This window comes from Paramisgurnus dabryanus, chromosome 1 (assembly GCF_030506205.2).
Source record: "Paramisgurnus dabryanus chromosome 1, PD_genome_1.1, whole genome shotgun sequence".
In the NCBI taxonomy this organism is placed as follows: Eukaryota; Metazoa; Chordata; class Actinopteri; order Cypriniformes; family Cobitidae; genus Paramisgurnus; species Paramisgurnus dabryanus.
This window is the reverse complement of record NC_133337.1, coordinates 66,589,576-66,609,002: the sequence shown is the minus strand read 5'-3', so window position 1 is coordinate 66,609,002 and position 19,427 is coordinate 66,589,576. Positions and strand designations below refer to the sequence as shown.

Sequence of the window (19,427 nt, the reverse complement as noted above, 5' to 3'; positions counted from 1 at the left end):
AAGATTTGTACATTTAAAACTTTTAATCATGTTTGTGGAAGACTTTGGATGGTTAATAACTAGGTGTGGTTTAGGGCTGCATAACAGCTAATCGCAACTTAACGTTTGTAGGATAAAAGTTTTTGTTTACATCATATGTGTGTGTACTGTGTATAATAATTCTGTAAATATAAATACACGTGCATGTATCATATTAACATGTTTATATACATTTATATATTTATTTAATATAAAAATATATTTTATATATAACTATGAATATGTAAAATTAAAATTATAGATGCATGTGTGTGTATCTAATATATATATATACAGAATTATTATACACATTACACACACATGCGCGCACACACACACACACACACACACACACACACACACACACACACACACACAAACACACACATACACACACACACACACACACACACACACACACACACACACACACACACACACACACACACATATACACATTGTAAACAAAAACGTTTATTCTGAAAATGATTAGTTGCGATTAGTTGTTATGCAGCTCTGGTGTGGTTTGAGTTTCAGTTCACATTTAGCTAACAGCTCGTTCCGTAACTTATAAAAGGAGTTATTGTAATAGTTAAATTAATTAAATATCATATATGGGTGTGTATGGTCATTTGTATCACCATAGCATTATATATTAATAAATATGTATTTTACCTAGAGATGCACCGATATTAAAAAAATCACCGATACCAATAGCCGGTTATTCAGACTGATACCGATAGTTTGTTTGTTATATTAACTTGGATTAACAAAATTTTGAAGAATTTTTTTATGTTATTCATAAATATGATTACCATTAATATTTAACATTAAACTAGTGATGGTTTTTGCATTTTCTATAAACAGAGTTTAAATTAATTGCGTTTTCCGGTTCTTTTTTAATTGACAGAAAATATAAGACATGACTATTGGCTGTTTTTTTAAACTATCATCGGCCGATAGCGCTAATAATTGCTTCTATCGTCCGATACCAATTATTGACCGATATATTGGTGCATCTATTATTTTACCCAGAGTCGTATAATAACAGAGTTACGAAACGCTTTGATCTCGCCGCCGCGCGGTCACGTGATTCATGTAACGTTCTACAGTTCCAAACCAAGCAGGGCTGTCAATCTGTTTGCATAGGTTTTCAGCTATTTTAGGTAAATATTAGCTTGTAATGGGAATTGATCACTATACTTACTGTGTTTATAACGTTTTTTTTACTAGGGAGTGATGGAAATACAGTAAATCAGTTAATAAAGATAAACAGTTTATTGTGACCCAAATATAACTGTGGTTATCTATACCAACTACAGCAACACAGTTTATCTTTTATTTTTGTGGCAAAATATGGTTATATAAATAGGTATCAATCTGCTCAAAACATAATACCTACACTTTTACTATATTAAAATCACAAAAAAGATCGCCAACGCGGTTATTTGTAACAGTGAAGCATAACAGAAACACACTAAATTCATATTTTAAATTCACATTAAATGTTAATATAATCATACATGATTTTCGAGGATACATCACTCGTATTACTTACCAAACACAATGAAACACATAGCAGCATTGTGAAGCAGTGTGACTTTCTTATAAGGCATTTAGCTTGTCGCTGTTGCCCCCTAGTGTTACTCATAATATATACAAAAGATAAGTATAAAGTAGATGGCCACCAGTAATAAAATATTAAACCATTAAATCTATATTATTCACACATTATACACAACTCATTAAAATATAAAAAATTTACTAGTTATTATTAACGATAATCATTACCTACAGCAGAGTTCATAAAATATCACTGTTGACTATATTAATGAAATGTCCGAAAATGTAAAGAGAAACGGTAATTTCATCGATTTACCAGCAGGTGCCATTGAAATGAATGGGCTTCAGTGCTGCGTTTGGAACTATGCGTCACTACCGGTCACTACATGAAACGCTGTTACTTCCGCATTCCATTCTTACAACGGACGTCTATGTGAGTGTCGTAACTCTATTATTATACGACTCTGATTTTACCTATTCAACTAAATTGGTTAATATTTTAATGCCCTTGGTCAGATCATCTAGTAAATTAAAAGTTGCACCCACCCTTTGATTAATTCAAATACATTACTTTTAAAGAGTTATGTGTAGAAGAGATTGATTTGCTTTGGTTTGACGATCAGCATGTGGGGTCTGCATGCTTTGGTTTTGATGAAATATATTGACTGTCTGGTCAATGTGGTATCGCAAAGCTCTTTAAGGGGCATGGCACATGTTTGAAAAAGTAACCCCACATCCCCATAACTGTTAACCTTTGAGCTCTAACACTGCTGCTGCCGCTTATGTCCGCATATGAGTCTCTATGTTGTCTCTCTCCTCCTCCTCCCCGTCCCTCAGTTTCAGCAGGCTCTTCAGCTCGTCCTCCAGCACGACGGCAAAAAAAACAGACGCACCAGTTAACCTAAAGTACAACGCGCCCACATCGCACGTCGTTCCGTCGGTGAAGAAGAGAAGCAGCACACTCGCTCAGCTGCCCAGTGACAAATCCAAGGCCTTTGATTTCCTCAACGAAGAGTGAGTGACTTTATACCCCATCTCTCGTTTAGTAATTCAAGCCTTATGCTACATATCAGTTTACCTCTATCTGTCTCTGTGTGTTGTTCAGAGCTGAGGTAGGGACAGTGGTGTCACGTAGGGAGCAGAAGAGAGCTCAGTACAGGCAGGTAAAGGCTCACGTGCAGAAAGAGGATGGCAGGATGCAGGCCTACGGATGGTGTTTACCTGCAAAATACAAGGTGACATCTCTTGACAACAAAACCAAAAACTGTATACCTAACCAGGTGCAATGTAGTAAAGCAGCTATCAGTACAACTGTTCTGTTTTTTTTGGCCTATCCAGCCATGATGGATTAATTAATAATTAATTAATCGAATATTTTCCATGGGTGCTCGGCCATTTCGGTAGGTGTTCAAGCCCTGGAGCATCCATAGAATCGGCTCCTACGCTTACAACTATCTGATCTGGAACATGGATCACACAAAACAACAGTGTTTAGTTTGATATGCCCAACCAGTAAGAGTCTGGTGGACTGTTTGCTATTTTTTACACTTTAGTTTCACTGTTTAGTACCACTAGTGCTGCAGAAAACACACCCTTACCCTTAAACATCAGTTTGCTTCATGCTATTTTACTTTAGGTGGGGAAAAGTGGCACTGGAAGCTTGTACTGCACCTAGTTAGGATGTGGTGTTGGAAAGTAAAGGTCACAATGAATAGCTGCCTAGATTGTGTTTAATGGGTAATAAAGTGTGTTTTAAGGCAACTCTATTCTCTTCTAAAAGGTTGCCAGTGGTGCACAAGCAGATAGTAAGATAAAAAATCTGCCAGTGCCCGTCTACCTCCAACCTTTAGATGAGACAGATGCTTCCATGAAGGTAAGAGAACTATTCACCGTTTAAGGTATGAGATCCTGCGTTATAGTTTCTGACATCAGTCCTTGTGTGCATAGCTGTGGTGTGCTGCAGGAGTCAATCTGTCGGGCGGTAAGACACGTGACGGGGGCTCCATTGTAGGAGCGAGTGTGTTTTATAAAGACGTGTCTGGAGGAGAGAGGGACCCTCTCAGTCCCAGGCAGAAAAAGAAAGGCTCTCAAAGCAGCCTGGATAGACTGGAGCAGGAGCTCAAGGTAAAAAGTGACAGTAATATATTAATTTGTAACAAGCAAACCGATGACACCTAGTGGTCTGTGTTGGTAAAATCATTAAAGTGTGACACAAGCCTCTTTTTTTGTGTGATTTTAACTTGAAATTTGGATCAAAACCAGTTTATATTTTTGCATTTTCATTTTTATAAATTGTATATATAAAATACATTCTTTATTGCAGTATTTTTATTTTTTTTAGTTTTATAAAAAAGCTGTATTGATGCATTTATACTAAGATTATATGCATGCATTTGGGCATTCAATTTATGACTGAGAGCATTTCTTTTTATGTGTGTTCAGGAGCAGGAGAAGGAACTAAGGCATCAGGATGAGCTCTCCAGCCTGGTCTGGATCTGCACCTCCACACACTCCACCTCTAAGGTCATAGTCATTGATGCCAACCAGCCCGGAAACGTTCTGGAGAACTTCTTCATCTGCAACTCTCACGTGCTTTGCATCGCCAGTGTGCCAGGTAAAAGTTTTAAACTCTATTTGCTGAGTTGTTAACACAACTGGAGAGATGCAATGTAAGGTGTTTTATCAGTGACTTTAGATTGTAACAGATTTTTTCTTTGTCTCTATACCAGGTGCTTGTGAGACAGACTACCCTGCTGGAGAGGAGGTGGGCGCAGACAGCGGGGTCAGTCAGGATAAAGGGGCTTCTAGTGCAAACTGTACAGCCAACAGTAGCTCTAATAGCGTTAATGGAGGTCTGGATGGCATCACTGTGGTGGGCTGCTCTGCAGAAGGTCCCGTGGCCATCCCTCAAACTGTCTGCACAAACTCCATACAATCAACAGAATCAGGTAACACAACCACTTTAATAGATATGACATCACTAAACATATTTACATCATTAGCGCATACAGGTATGGAGAACTGTGAAAAATCTTTGGTTCCCTTTCAGTCGGTCACTACGACGTCACGTCGTGACCGACGAATTGGGAACTCGCTTAGAGAGACCAATCTGCTTCGAATACTACTAAAACGCCAATGAACTTGGCATTGAGATATTTGCATAATGCTGGCGCCGCCCCGCCAGGTGCGTATATAAGCAGCAGGTGCAAATAAGGAAATTAGCTTTTTATCGCTTCGAAAGCCGGCAGTATCTGCTACTGAGAAGCTACTCTACTCTGGTGGGATTCGATTGCTGAAGTTGGTTGGACTAGCAGTACCACAGCGGACGCTTCGCTTAATTCCACGACTCTACATCTTTATTTTGTTTTGAGTTTAGTGTGTGCGTTGCCTTTCCCTGTGCGCATCATCAACTGAGCATCTGAGTGAATTTCCCTAAAAGAGTGATACGAGAGAGCTTTGTGCCTTGTTAAAGGCAGCCACTCTCTCGTATATCCGGACATCAGCGTCCTTTTCAGGATGGCTTTTCGTCCGTGCGATCTTGGGTGCGGCAAATACATGGGTCCGAAGGACGGTCACGAGCGTTGTCTTTCGTGTTTGGGCATCGAGCACGCAGAGGCAGCGTTCGCTGGGGGTAAGTGTTCTCACTGCGAGAACATGTCCCTTGTGGATTTGCGCAGACGGTTGTCTTTCCTCCGGGAAAAACACAACCCTCGTCATGCGAGTGCTGAACGACGGTGCGGCTGTGAAGCTCTCTAAAGACGACCTGCGCATCACTGTGCTGAGCCGAGCGGGGGATTCGTCCTCAGGCTCTCAGCCTCCTCATCCACAGCCGGTTGATGTGCCGATGGAGACTTCAGCGTCGTGTTCTACGATGTCTCTAGAATCCATCGTGCCGCCCTCCGGGTCCACCGACGCCGCAGCATCCGAGGGTGGGCCTCCTCCCCCTGACGTGGACCCCGACGCCCTTCCTCCCTCTGGTCGGGTTGGGACGCCGGAGTTCGATCCAGAGATGGTGGCCGTGCTCGCTCGAGCGGCGGAGACCGTAGGGTTAGAGTGGGTTCCCCCCCCTCAGCCCGAACCGTCCCGCCTGGATGATTGGTTCTTTGGAGCTGCCCGGGTTTCACAACCCTCTCCACCGGTGCCTTTCTTCCCCGAGGTGCACGAGGAGCTGACTAGAACCTGGAAGTCGCCGTTTTCCATGAGATTACGGCCGTTTCAGCCCTCCCCCCTCACCTCCCTCACCAGCGGAGCCGCTAAGGGTTATACGGGGATCCCTCCCGTGGAGCGTGCTGTCGCGATGCAGCTGTGTCCGGCACACGCTCCCTCTTGGAAGGACCGCCCAACCCTCCCCTCTCGTGCCTGCAGACAGTCCTCCGGTTTAACGGGCGCTGCCCACCAGGCATGTGGAGAGGCGGCCTCAGCCCTGCACGCAATGGCGTTGCTGCAGGTTCACCAAGCCAAAGCCTTGAGGGATCTGCACGAGGGAGGACACGACTCGCCTGTCCTTTCGGAGCTCCGGGCTGCCACTGACCTGGCTCTTCGCGCTACGAAGGTGACAGCGCAGGCGATTGGTCGTGCCATGTCCACGATGGTGGTCCAGGAACGCCACTTATGGCTATGTCTGGCTGACATGTCGGATGCGGAGAAGAACAAGTTCTTGGACGCTCCAGTGTCGCAGGCTGGCCTCTTCGGTGAGTCGGTGGAGTCTTTTGCCCAGCAGTTCTCCGCCGCCCAGAAGCAGACAGAGGCGATCGCCCAGATCATGCCCCGGCGCAAGCGACCTGCATCTCGCCCTCCAGCGCCGGCGGGCCCGTCTGCTCCTCGCCGAGGGCGCCCTGCGGCGGCTGCCTCCACCCCCCCCACTAGAACATCTTCCAGGCCACGGAGGGGGAACAGCCGTCGGCAGCCCGCCCCGCCCGCCCCACCCGCTTCCCGTGGTAAACGGAAATCGAAGCGGCCCTGAGACGGGCGACCTGGAATCGGATGGGATCACTCTTCGGGAGACGGTGACGGCACCGCTCCCTCCACCGGTAGAGGGCCGGATGGAGAATCCTTGGTTTCGTTTTGTTTCTGTTCCGCCGGCTTCTCAGCCGGCACCCACAAAACCACAAAGAGAGTGCATTCCTATTCCTTCTCCAGGTCTTCAGAGGATCGAGAGAGATGTGAGCGGGCATTCACATGCTCTTCCTCCCTCTCCTCTATCGCCAGCGGGTGTTCTGAGGAGTTCCAGCTCTCCGCTGAGGAGACGGGACCACCAGCACCCTCTTCGGAGTCTGTGCTCTCCGCTGAGGAGACCAGACGACCGTCACCCTCAGCGGGCTCAGGTCAGTGTCACACACACACATACTGTAGATACTTATGCTGTCCCAGCAGACGTACCGGCAGTACCACCTGTCCCGCTCCGCCGCCCCCCCGCGGGTACCCCGGTAGTGCCGTTAATTCCCCTCGTACGGTCCCTGGGGGCTTGGCTTCAGCTTCCCAGCCCGTCTCGTTGGGTTTTACGCACTGTCCGCCTCGGTTACGAAATACAATTCAACCGGCACACACCCAAATTCTCGGGCATTCGTTTCACCACGGTGAAAGCGTCCGATGCACATGTACTGCGTGCAGAGGTCGAAGTCCTGCTGGCGAAGGACGCGATCGAGCCGGTCCCTCCAACCGAGATGAGATCGGGCTTCTACAGCCCGTATTTTATAGTACCCAAAAAGGGCGGGGGGTTACGACCGATCTTGGATTTGCGCGTTCTGAACAAATCTCTGCAGAGGAGGTCTTTCAGGATGATAACACCGAAGCAAATATTCAATTCAATTCGCCCCCAAGATTGGTTTGCGGCTATAGACCTGAAAGACGCGTACTTTCATGTGTCCATTCTCCCTCGTCACAGACCGTTTCTCCGGTTTGCATTCGAGGGACGGGCATACCAGTACAAAGTTTTACCGTTCGGGCTATCCCTCTCTCCCCGTGTGTTCACGAAAGTAGTGGAGGCGGCGTTAAAACCCCTCAGAGAGAGCGGCGTTCGCATATTGGCTTACCTCGACGATTGGCTTATAATAGCGCATTCTCGACGGACGCTTTGCGAACACAGAGATTTAACGCTTCGGCATCTCGCCCGTTTGGGTCTTCGGGTCAACTGGGAAAAGAGCAAACTCTGCCCCACGCAGAGGATCTCTTTTCTCGGGATGGAACTGGACTCGATCGATTTATCGGCGCGTTTGACAGAAGAGCGCGTCCAGTCAATTCTGACTTGCCTCGGTTCATTCCGAGGGAAGAATGCGGTCCCGCTGAAACAATTTCAAAAGCTCCTGGGGCATATGGCAGCAGCAGCGGCCGTGACACCGCTCGGGCTGCTCCATATGAGACCGCTTCAGCGTTGGCTTCACGATCGAGTCCCGAGGAGAGCGTGGCGCGCCGGCATCCATCGTGTAACCATTACACCTGCGTGTCGCCTAACATTCCCCCCGTGGTCGGACCCCGCGTTTCTCAGGTCCGGTGTGTCCATGAGACAGATCGCTCGGCATGCTGTTGTACACACAGATGCGTCCGACACGGGCTGGGGTGCCACGTACGACGAGCTTACAGCTTCAGGGGTGTGGACAGCACCCCAGTTGCACTGGCATATCAATTGCCGAGAGTTGTGGGCAGTATATCTGGGACTTGTACGCTTCGCTACGGAGCTGCGAGGGAAGGATGTACTAGTACGCACCGACAACACTGCGACCGTTGCGTATATCAACCGTCAAGGCGGTTTGCGCTCCCGTCACCTGTCGCATCTCGCTCGTCATCTCCTCCTTTGGAGTCAGAAGCATCTGAGGTCCCTTCGTGCCATTCACATTCCGGGCTCGCTCAATACAGCAGCGGACGCGCTTTCTCGAGCTGCGCGCCCCGGCGAATGGCGGCTCCACCCCCAGACGGTCCAGCTAATTTGGAAGAAGTTCGGTCGTGCGCAGATAGATCTGTTTGCGTCGCCGGACGATACCCACTGTCGCCTATTTTATTCACTAACCGAGGGCAGCCTCGGCGTGGACGCATTGGCACACAGCTGGCCTCGGGGGATGCGCAAATACGCATTCCCCCCAGTGAGCTTAATCGCACAGACACTGTGCAAGGTCAGGCAGGACGAGGAGAGCCTTTTACTGATCGCCCCATATTGGACGAGCAAGAATTGGTTTCCAGAGTTAATGCTCCTCGCGACAGCCCCTCCCTGGCGGATTCCCCTGAGGAAGGACCTTCTTTCTCAAGGAGGGGGCACATTATGGCACCCGCGCCCCGACCTGTGGGATCTCCATGTGTGGTCGTTGAGCGCGCGCAAGGTTTAGGTGATTTACCGCAAGCGGTATCTAACACAATCGACGCGGCACGAGCTCCGTCTACGAGACGGGCTTACGCGTTTAAATGGAACCTTTTCGTCACCTGGTGCTCTTCGCAACGCGAGGACCCCAGAGAATGCCCTATTAACACCGTGCTTTTATATCTTCAACATAGGTTAGACGGTAGGCTGTCACCCTCCACCATTAAAGTTGATATCGCTGCTATTTCTGCTCATCACTCACTTATTAACGGCAGAACAGTTGGCCAGCATGATTTGGTTGTTAGATTTCTAAGAGGCGCTCGTAGGCTAAACCCCTCGCGCCCTCCTTCTATTCCTCCCTGGGACCTGTCCATGGTGCTGAAAGCCCTTCAGGCCCCCCCGTTCGAGCCTTTGCAGTCTGTGAGTCTGAAGCTTTTATCAATGAAAGCTCTGACCCTGCTAGCATTGGCCTCAGTGAAGAGAGTAGGGGATTTACATGCATTCTCTGTTGACGACTCGTGCCTTCAGTTTGGTCCTGCTGCCTCAAGCGTAACATTGAGGCCCAGACCAGGCTACGTGCCCAAAGTTCCCACTACTCCTTTCAGAGATCAAGTGGTGAGCTTGCAAGCGCTGCCTCCGGAGGACGCAGACCCAACCATGGCTTTGTTGTGCCCCGTACGCGCACTGCGACTCTACGTGGATCGCACGCAAAGCCTCAGGACCTCAGACCAGCTCTTTGTTTGTTATGGTGGCCAGCAGAAAGGGAAAGCTGTCACTAAGCAGAGGATGTCTCATTGGATAGTTGATACTATCGCCCTGGCTTATAATCTTCAGGGTATTCCTTGCCCCTTTAATTTGAGAGCGCACTCCACACGGAGCGTCGCCTCATCTTGGGCTCTAGCTCGTGGTTCCTCGCTAACAGACATCTGTAGAGCTGCTGGTTGGGCGACACCTAATACGTTCATTAGATTTTACAGTGTTCGTATTGAGCCTGTATCCTCTCGTGTTCTTTCCTCACCAGGGGGAGCACGGAGAACAGTCTCACAGGTCGGCTTGCAGCCTCCAACTGATGCTTCATAACTGTGTCAGTATGGAAGGCCTTCAGAACAAAAATGCGTAATGGTTTGAATTGTTCTTCCTCCGCTGCCTTGGCAGCCTTTGTTGCGGAGCATTGGCTGTCAGCCTTTCACTAGCTGTATCCTCGCGAACCTACGTGTCTGGCTCGGGCTCCACATTGTGTCCCACCGGGTTCCTTTGTGAGTATTTTTCCGTGGGGTTAATCCTACCAGCCCACGTTTCCCTTAGCAGAGCACTGCTTTGCTTACACAGCCACGGCTGTCTTTATTTCTCAACTACGGTTGACTTTCGCCCACCATTAACCCTTAAGACGGGTGGTGGCTTCCGCAGCGTTCCTATCCCGCTCAGGTAGGGCGCTTCCCAGTCGCTGGCACTTCTGTGGGGTTAAAGGAACATCTAGTGCCCGGCCTTCTGCCCTAAAACCTACCTCCTCCTCCTTAAGTGGAACCGGAGGGCTTTTACGCAGTCACTGGAAGAGGTCAGCCCCTAGTGGCGTTTTGATAGGGATTCCCAATTCGTCGGTCACGACGTGACGTCGTAGTGACCGACTGAAAGGGAACGTCTCGGTTACGGATGTAACCCTCGTTCCCTGAAGGAGGGAACGGAGACGTCACGTCCCGTCGCCACAGGTGCTGCCACCTGCTGTTACGGCCGGTCACACTTTCCGGCTTTCTCAGCGAAAAAGAAGCTAATTTCCTTATTTGCACCTGCTGCTTATATACGCACCTGGCGGGGCGGCGCCAGCATTATGCAAATATCTCAATGCCAAGTTCATTGGCGTTTTAGTAGTATTCGAAGCAGATTGGTCTCTCTAAGCGAGTTCCCAATTCGTCGGTCACGACGTGACGTCTCCGTTCCCTCCTTCAGGGAACGAGGGTTACATCCGTAACCGAGACGTTCATATTTATGAACCTTTCAGTCTTTATAATCTTTTATCAAGTGTTAGCCGCTTTTTGAACCATAAGCCCATTGAATACCCTGTTTTTCTCAGAAATGCATCAGATACCAGAATTAAATGGGTCCGGAACAGCGTTTCTCTTTTCACCCTAAACCTCTTTTGTCTCTCCAGATGAGGTTTTCGGTCGGTGCCGGCAGGATGCAGTAACAGCAGCAGAAGAAGCCCTGGAGGCCACAGAGAGCAACAGCAACACGCCTGCTGATGAGAGCCAGCCTGGGATCTACACAGAACATGTCTTCACCGACCCGCTAGGGGTGCAAAACAGCCGAGACACACCATCCACATACACACAGAGGTGTGTACTGCTCAACAACTAACAAGATAATCGTTTCAAAATAACACACATCGGGTGTTTGTGAGTGTAACACTATGGGTCCTGGCTGATGCAGGGAGAGTGATCTGGTGAAGGACGGTGTGACCGCAGTGCCTACGGAGCAGGACCTCATGAGGGAGGAAGCCAGCAAGATGAGCAGCGTTCTGCCCACCATGTGGCTCGGGGCTCAGAATGGCTTGTGAGTGACCTTTCACACTCAGTTAAAGGTGCATTGTGTAACTTTCAGAAGGATCTCTTGACAGAAATGCAGTATAGTATACAAACCTTTATTATAAGTGGCGTATAAAGACCTTGCAAATGAACAGTATAGAGGGGGGTCCCGAGGACTGGAATTGAGAACCACTGATCTAGACCGCAGGTCCCTTTACATTGAAGTGGCAATTTTGCGCCATCATGTTTCTACAGTAGCCCTAAATAGACAATCTGCTCTAAAGAGTGTGTTTCACCACTGTTGTCTCAGACTACAACATGATTGTCCTGTGGCGGCTACCTCAGCTTCTCTATGTGCTTTGAAAGGGAGGACTGAGCGGTGGTCTGAGCCGTTGGTTGCAATTCACAATCTCACCGCTAGATGCCGCAAAAAATCTACACAGTGCACCTTTAATATTTTAAATCAGCTGCATTTGTTATAAAATGCATATAGTTCTTATGGGCATGGGAAAGTCAGACCTGAACAAATGATGGAAAATAATCAAATTAGACATTGTGCGGAAAGTACTCAAAATACTTTTTTTTTTTAAATGTTTCTAAAATATTTTATAACATCCTTCCTTTAACTCCCTCCATATTGGATACATTTTGTTACAGTTATGGTTAGAGGTGTGACAAAACACTTAATCCTCGAGACGAGACATGAGATTGGGTTCACAAGGAGGAGACGAGATTTTAATTTTTTTTAAGAAATCCCCAATGATAAAATAAATGAATAGGAACTGAAATCACATTATTTTGAAATGTTTTAACTAATCTAGCACTGTCCCTAACAATTATTTTGCTAATGTATAATGAAGTAATTGTTTTTTTTGTAACAAAAATAGACCCAAGTGAGCAATAACCTTAAAATGACATAATAATGATGATGCAATAATAATTGGTTCAAATACAGTATCAAAACAAGTAAACATATTCCAGTAATATGTAGCCTTTTGTTATAAAAACAGCATAATGTATTTTAACAAATGCCTGCAGGGGGCGCTAACGGACCCGCTTCTATTGTTTTCACTTTAGATGCTTACTTTTAGCCAAACTATGTTTAAATCTTAAATATGTGTCTTTTTTACAATAGAAATGATACAGCCACTGTTATTCTTGAGCAAGAACATGCAGAGATAAAATCATGTAAAGTCAGAGTGAGGGTTTAATTTGCTGAGACGCTTTACATCTGACACGTCAACAGACAAACACAACGCGTCTAAGAGGAACATTATTGGAAACCCAAACAAAAAAAGCACACGCAGTAAAACACAGATTATAATGCAAGCACATTGCACTGACTGAAATAGGTTTAGCCAGAAACTTAACTTTATGCTGATATTAGGATAGTGGCCGTTTCTCAAACAGAAGGCTGCATACGTCATCAAGCCTGGTTTATTTTTAGTTAACTAAGCATTACATTTGCAGGACATATTACAACAATTTCAATTAACTAAATACAATAGTAAACTTTATAATTGTTAATATTCTGTAATAAGACAGTCTTTATGAAGTATGCAGTCTACAAATGCAACCTCCAAAGGATGCGGCCTTCTGTTTGACAAACGGCCAGCATTTCGCCTCCACAAGAAATCTTGTGACATAATTAATTTTGCGATACATATTTAATCACACACCTAGTTATGGTCTAATTTAAATATTAAATATCTTACATTTTAAAATCTTACATTTCAAAAGTCCCTATCTTCTAAACACGAATGACTGAATTGTATCTTAGCTGTCAGAGGATTGCATTAGCAGATTGTGGGTTCGATCCAGGGAACACACATCATGATGAAATGCTGTGCAGTGTAAACACCCTTGATGTTGATTAAAATGGAAAAGCCATTAAAATTGATTGGTGAAGAAATGTGTAAACCCGGTTTTGCTGTGTATCATGCATGATGTGTGTTGTTTATGCTGTGTTTCAGTGTATACGTGCACTCATCTGTGGCACAGTGGAGGAAGTGTCTTCACTCCATTAAGCTAAAGGATTCTGTCTTGGGGATTGTGTAAGGACACAAACATCATTTTACATACATTCAAGTATAAACTACGGCTCGTTATTCAAAGGTGAATGCTTATTATAGTCTTGTTTTCTGCTGTTAAGTCATGTGAAAGGACGTGTTCTGGTAGCCTTGGCTGATGGCACACTTGCAATCTTCCACAGAGGTGTCGGTAAGAGAATTCCTAAGTCATAAAATTTTAATGATAAGGACAATTTCTATTAATTTCTATGTAAAAACATGTAAACATTTACAATCAACATTGCGTGCTGTTATAATAACAGATAATTGTGTTGTTACAGATGGCCAGTGGGATTTGACTAACTACCACCTGTTAGATTTGGGCCGGCCACATCACTCTATCCGCTGTATGACTGTAGTGCATGACAAGGTCTGGTGTGGCTACAGAAACAAGATCTTTGTGGTTCAACCCAAAGCTATGAAGATAGAGGTATGATAGCTACTGTAAAGATGCACTGTTTCCAATGCATTTTGTAGGTTTTTTATTAAATATTTTAATAACCTGTATATTATCATATTTCTATTGCTGGTGTTTTACCAAAGAAACAGCTTATTCATTATAAAAATGCCTTATTGCTTTAATGTGGCAATTTTCATTTGTAGAAATCCTTTGATGCCCACCCTCGTAAGGAAAGTCAGGTGAGACAGTTGGCGTGGGATGGAGATGGCATTTGGGTATCTATCCGTCTGGACTCCACCCTCAGACTGTATCACGCACACACGTACCAGCATCTGCAGGATGTAGACATAGAGCCCTATGTCAGCAAGATGCTCGGTGAGGACCGTGACTTCACAGTCTGTTAACTTTGGCATATCACCTTTTACAATAATTTTATTGTTTTTGTCACAGGCACGGGCAAGCTGGGCTTCTCTTTTGTGAGGATCACTGCCCTGATGGTGTCATGTAACCGACTATGGGTTGGAACAGGAAATGGCGTCATTATCTCCATCCCCCTATCAGAGAGTACGAAAGCTATGCATTTCTTACCGTAGCTGTGTTACCATTAATTATCATTGATTGATTGATCGATTGATGTTATTTTCTAAATGTCGACAAAAAAACTTGCGAAATGACTGAATATCCATTAAAGGCGGGGTGCATGATTTTTGAAAAACACTTTGGAAAAGGGAGTCAGGCCGAGTACCAAAACACAATTGTAGCCAGTCCGCAGTAAGGGGCGTGTCTACTAACCGACATTGTTGCCGGGGTTGCATATGTGTGGGGCGGGTCTATCAAAAGAAGGTCCAGATTCTATTGGGGTAGGGGCTTGTTTGTGTAGGTGATATCAAAAATCAACATTGGCTTTCAGAGATCATGCGTGGTTTTTCAACTTAAAAGTCATTCCAAAAACCATGGCAACCAGTGTGTTCGAATTCATATAGCGCTACGCAGATTGACATGGGGGTGACATGAAAATACCACGAGAGCGACTCGAAAGCATACAGTGGAGTTGACTTCCAAACCGCTCTCGCTGTATTATGATGTCATGCTCTTTTCGGTTCTTGTGAAGCCACATGAAGTTAACACCTCTTCTGTCTTGTCCTCCAACCCAACATACTGCACCATATTTAAAGAATGATCATGTGACTTTTATGCACATCAGGTAACCTGTAAATGCACCTCACTCGAGCGTAAACACTTTTTTTGTGTTATTTGGGAGTTTATGGGAATTGCAGTGTTTCCATTAGGCACATGTTCAATTTGCTATTTCAATTTGCACAATTTGAAGGTTAATGGAAATGTAGCTATAATGTTAACAGTTATGGGGTATTTTAATCTTTTCAAAATTGATATAATTAACTTTTTTAAGATAGGAACAAACGGTTTAAAAAGTTTGTTTTATCCACTTAAATACTTCAGGTGGTACAACCAAATATTTGCACAATATACACAATATACAAATGAATGCATTTAATATACAGGAACTATATACCTTAAACACCTTAAGATTGATAAAAAAGGATTTCGAAAAATTGCATTATTTGGCAAGTCATCACTTATTGTAACCTTTAATATTGTGAAACCCTACCAAAAAATCATTATTTACTCACCCTTGTGTTATTCAAACCCCCTTTGACTTTTTTATTGGAACCAAAATTCTTCCTCTTTTCTTACAGCGAAAGCAGATGGCACTTCATAATGACAAGCAAAAAGAAACACTTTAAAAATATCTTTCAAGTATATGATTAGGCAGGGATGACAGATAACCTCACCTCTGTTGTAAAATCTAATTTTCACTCCTGATTATAGACTCATCAAATCACAAGATGTAATTGTTTTCTCCTGTGTGTTGCATATGTTGCCTTTCTGAATTGAAATAGAAATGTAGTAAACCAAAAGATCATCAATGAACAATAAACTTAAAAAGTAAAAAACTAATTGTCTTTTTTGGCTTAACTATTCCTTTAATGCTATGAAGCTCATATATCCTCTTTCCCACAACAGCAAGCAAAGTTACAGCAGGTTCGCAAAACCTTCCAGGCGGTGCGATTCGGGTCTACGGTGATGAGAACAGCGATAAAGTCACAGCAGGCACCTTTGTACCTTTCTGCTCCATGGCACATGCCCAGCTCTGTTTCCATGGACACCGGGATGCAGTCAAGTTCTTCACTGCTGTCCCAGGTAGGTCAACGGTTGAATAATTAACCATTAGCCTTCTGCTGTCCACATCATCTTTAGTGACTATAGGCCCAATCACAATTCTATTTTATACCCCTATGCCTACCCCTTGTCGCTTTAAAGGCGTTCTAAGCGAATATGTGTGTTGATTTTTGAAATGTGTTTTCCAACAATCTGAGCGTATTTAACTCCTCCCCCTCCCTTCCGTGCTTTCATGAACGCGCCCAAACCCAACCCCCAAATCCTTCTTGGCGTTTATTGGCTGGAATACTTTGTTTTGTTTCGTGGTGCAGGTTTGGCCACTGTGTTTATATTGAAACTTGTAGAGCCTGGGCTGTCTACAGAGATCGTGTTTTTTACAGTTTGATCAGCGGACAGGCAGCAAGCAGATAGTGAGGAGATGTTTGCTGTATGTAACAAAAAATGTTTTATGGTCTAAAATGCGTGAATTCGCTTAGAGCACCTTTAAGAGTGGAAAAATATTGCCCTAAGAAATAGGAAAACTCTACTACACTGTCATACGTCCTATGTCAAAGTAGATGCAATGTTTATCACAAACTTTAAAGATGCTGCCGTCTCCTCAAGTCATATAAGTTTAGAGGGTTACAGCCTTTAAAGTGGCCCTGGACTTTTTCCTAAAAGCAGCACACCACACACCCCTCTGTTGGCGATTCCGGGTGTTCTCCCCCTCTGTCTATTCACGTTCCGGTTTCCCCAATCTGTTTGCAACCTCTGTAGTGGACTGGCAATCTGAAACAACGGAAGTTTTCCACAGTGTGCCACCTCTGGAATGTGATCAGGCGGGGACCCGGGACGCGATCGCGTTACAGAGGTGGTACGCAGGGGAAAATCCCGGTGCTTCAGATGGCCAATCCACTCGCAGCTACTTTATAACATTTGTCTATGTTGCTTTACCATTGTGCAGTAATGTGGTATGTTAGCAAACTTTAGCGATTTTGTTTTCAAAGGTTTCTTTAAATTACAAGACTGTTAATATGAACACAAGATTAATTGTAACATAAAAAAAATTATTTGTCAATAAAAATATATTAATGCAAATAAAAAAGATCTGAATTATACTCGCATGAGCAGTCATATTGGAACATTTCTTACCCTTTCGTTTGAAGTAAGGTGCTGAAAAATCTTCCCCCAACCCTCCAAGTAAAAGAGAATTGAGACATCCCTAGTAGTGATGCGAGGGTCAGGGTTTTTATAAAATATTTGGATTTTGTGATGTGAGGTCAAATGTTTGGGGGATATCAAGTTATGTTGTGCAAGTTACAATATGCAAGGTACGTTGCACAAATTACGTTACTAAGTAATTTAACCTTATCAAAGAACCTACTAAAATATGAAAATATATATATTTCCAAATATTTAATATAGGCTATAGGGAATTGCATGCAACATACATGTTTTTATGTTTGTATGTTACATACACTAATCCCTAGCCCTTCATGTGAATGCTCTAAATGGAAGGGATGGGGGTAAGTGTAGGGGTAAGGAGCAGAAATTAGATTGGGCATAAAACTTTAAAAATATTTTATTATTACAAACATTGATTATTAAAATCTGATTTTTGTACATAAAAAGTGGCATCTTAAACACAGTGGCAGAAAATCTGTTCATATGTCAAAATTTGGTTGGGCCCATCAAGTCACATGTTTTGAGAGTGTATATGTGTATTACAGGGCATGTGATCCCATCTGCAGGCTCAGGATGTGAGACTGGCACCGACAAATCTTCAGAGTCACCCACACCTGACCTGATGAAGTCTGTCCTGGTCATGAGCGGAGGAGAGGGTTACATAGACTTCAGGATGGGTGAGAGTCACTACACTTTCTTTTGTTCATACTATTAAGCACTCACACATTCCCTCATCCTCCCTTTCCTTTATGCAGGAGATGAGTGTGGGGACACAGAACATTTGGATGAACCCACATTGAATCTGCAGCCCTTCCTGGCCAAAGCTGAACGCAGTCACCTTATTGTATGGCAGATTATGGCCAACGAGGAATGACCTTTCACTTTATTTATGTCTTTAATACATCCAAAAGAAGCTCACCCTCCTACAGACTCATCAACTTTATTTTTCTCTGTGCTGTGGACCTTTTTCACTTAGTTTTGCTTTATTTAAGATATTTTAAGCATTGGCTTATAGTATATTAAGCCTATATTTGCATTGTTTTTATTATAAATGAATCATGGTTACTACAGACATTTGCACATCGTCTTTGGCAATACAAGCAGGTTGGTTGTATACTCGTTCCCTCACAAGATTCCCTCAAGGTTTTCAGTATTTCTGTTTCCTTTCATAAGACAGCAATTCACTACTTTACTAGTATGTTAGTATACTGTAGGAATGGTTATGAGTTCAGTGTTGTTTGTGGCAGAGGAATGTATTGTAAGCAAGTGAAGAAATATGCACCCACAAAGCGGTTTCTGAATCCGTAAATCACTCCCACCACATCCAAATGTGTAAAAAGTTTTTTAATGCTGAGCGTAGATGCAATACTTAATGTCTGGCAGACTTTTATATATATATGAATGTTAAATAGTTACCAAAGGATACAGTAAAATGTATTGATGGCCCCTATCATGTACTTTAGATTTAGTAGATGTTCACATTTCAGTCTCTTTTTTTGTTACCATGTTTAACAGTTCGAAACCTGATGAAACATCACTCTTTTGCTGTCTTTTTAACACTAGAGCAGTTTTCGAAGGATGGGTACTCCTTTGATTTAGTGTGTAGATAAACATGCAGAGACAAAAAGCATATTTTTATGACACTTTTGTACATTTGTCTTTTAGACTCTAATCTGTAATCTTAGGCCTCTGGTATAACAGTCAGTCATCGTGCTGATTCTGCACTGTTCTGCTTGCGTTTCAGCTAAGCTGCACTGAAGGGCACTGCTTTGTTTGCAGTTATTTCTTCTCTCCAGGAGAGCAGAGATGACTTTGTATCGCAAACTAGCCATTTCAGTATTTATTTCTATGAACGAGCCAGAATGTAACTTTGTACATTGATTATAAATATATATATAAAATATGTTTATGAAATGTTGATGGCTTGGGTTTGAATTTGTTAATGGTGATTTGATGTGGGTGGATCAATCTTAATAATGTACCTTTACTGAGCTATGCACTATTTATCTAACTGAGAGCGGGGTGTGTGTGTGTATTTCAATGTGTTTGGGAGTACCCTGTCGGATAAAGTGGTACGAAACCCATCACTGGGGCAGTACCCTTTTTAAGGGATACTTCACTTTTTTGAAAATAGGCTCATTTTCCAGCTCCCCTAGAGTTAAACAATTGACTTTTACCATTTTGGAATCCATTCAGATGATCCC

General features: G+C 44.1%; 1 protein-coding gene across 4 annotated transcripts in view; it reads left to right on the top strand.

Annotated features, from left to right (window-relative positions):
* Positions 1-19,141, top strand: part of spag9b (sperm associated antigen 9b) — a 69,455-nt gene extending 50,314 nt beyond the window's left edge. For 3 of the 4 annotated variants that reach the window (XM_065253508.2, XM_065253510.2, XM_065253512.2), the window contains 16 exons: positions 2,419-2,595; positions 2,687-2,816; positions 3,362-3,454; positions 3,529-3,705; positions 4,024-4,195; positions 4,311-4,529; positions 11,016-11,199; positions 11,294-11,416; positions 13,362-13,442; positions 13,541-13,608; positions 13,739-13,887; positions 14,061-14,232; positions 14,308-14,421; positions 15,904-16,080; positions 17,769-17,900; positions 17,979-19,141. In XM_065253508.2, coding sequence (XP_065109580.1) covers positions 2,419-2,595; positions 2,687-2,816; positions 3,362-3,454; positions 3,529-3,705; positions 4,024-4,195; positions 4,311-4,529; positions 11,016-11,199; positions 11,294-11,416; positions 13,362-13,442; positions 13,541-13,608; positions 13,739-13,887; positions 14,061-14,232; positions 14,308-14,421; positions 15,904-16,080; positions 17,769-17,900; positions 17,979-18,097 — 2,287 coding nt within the window. In that variant the 3' untranslated portion in view covers positions 18,098-19,141. Of the gene's footprint in view, positions 1-2,416; positions 2,596-2,686; positions 2,817-3,361; positions 3,455-3,528; positions 3,706-4,023; positions 4,196-4,310; positions 4,530-11,015; positions 11,200-11,293; positions 11,417-13,361; positions 13,443-13,540; positions 13,609-13,738; positions 13,888-14,060; positions 14,233-14,307; positions 14,422-15,903; positions 16,081-17,768; positions 17,901-17,978 lie in introns of all 4 variants that reach the window. The other variant, XM_065253511.2, reaches the window with a different exon arrangement.
* Positions 19,142-19,427: the final 286 nt, after the last annotated feature.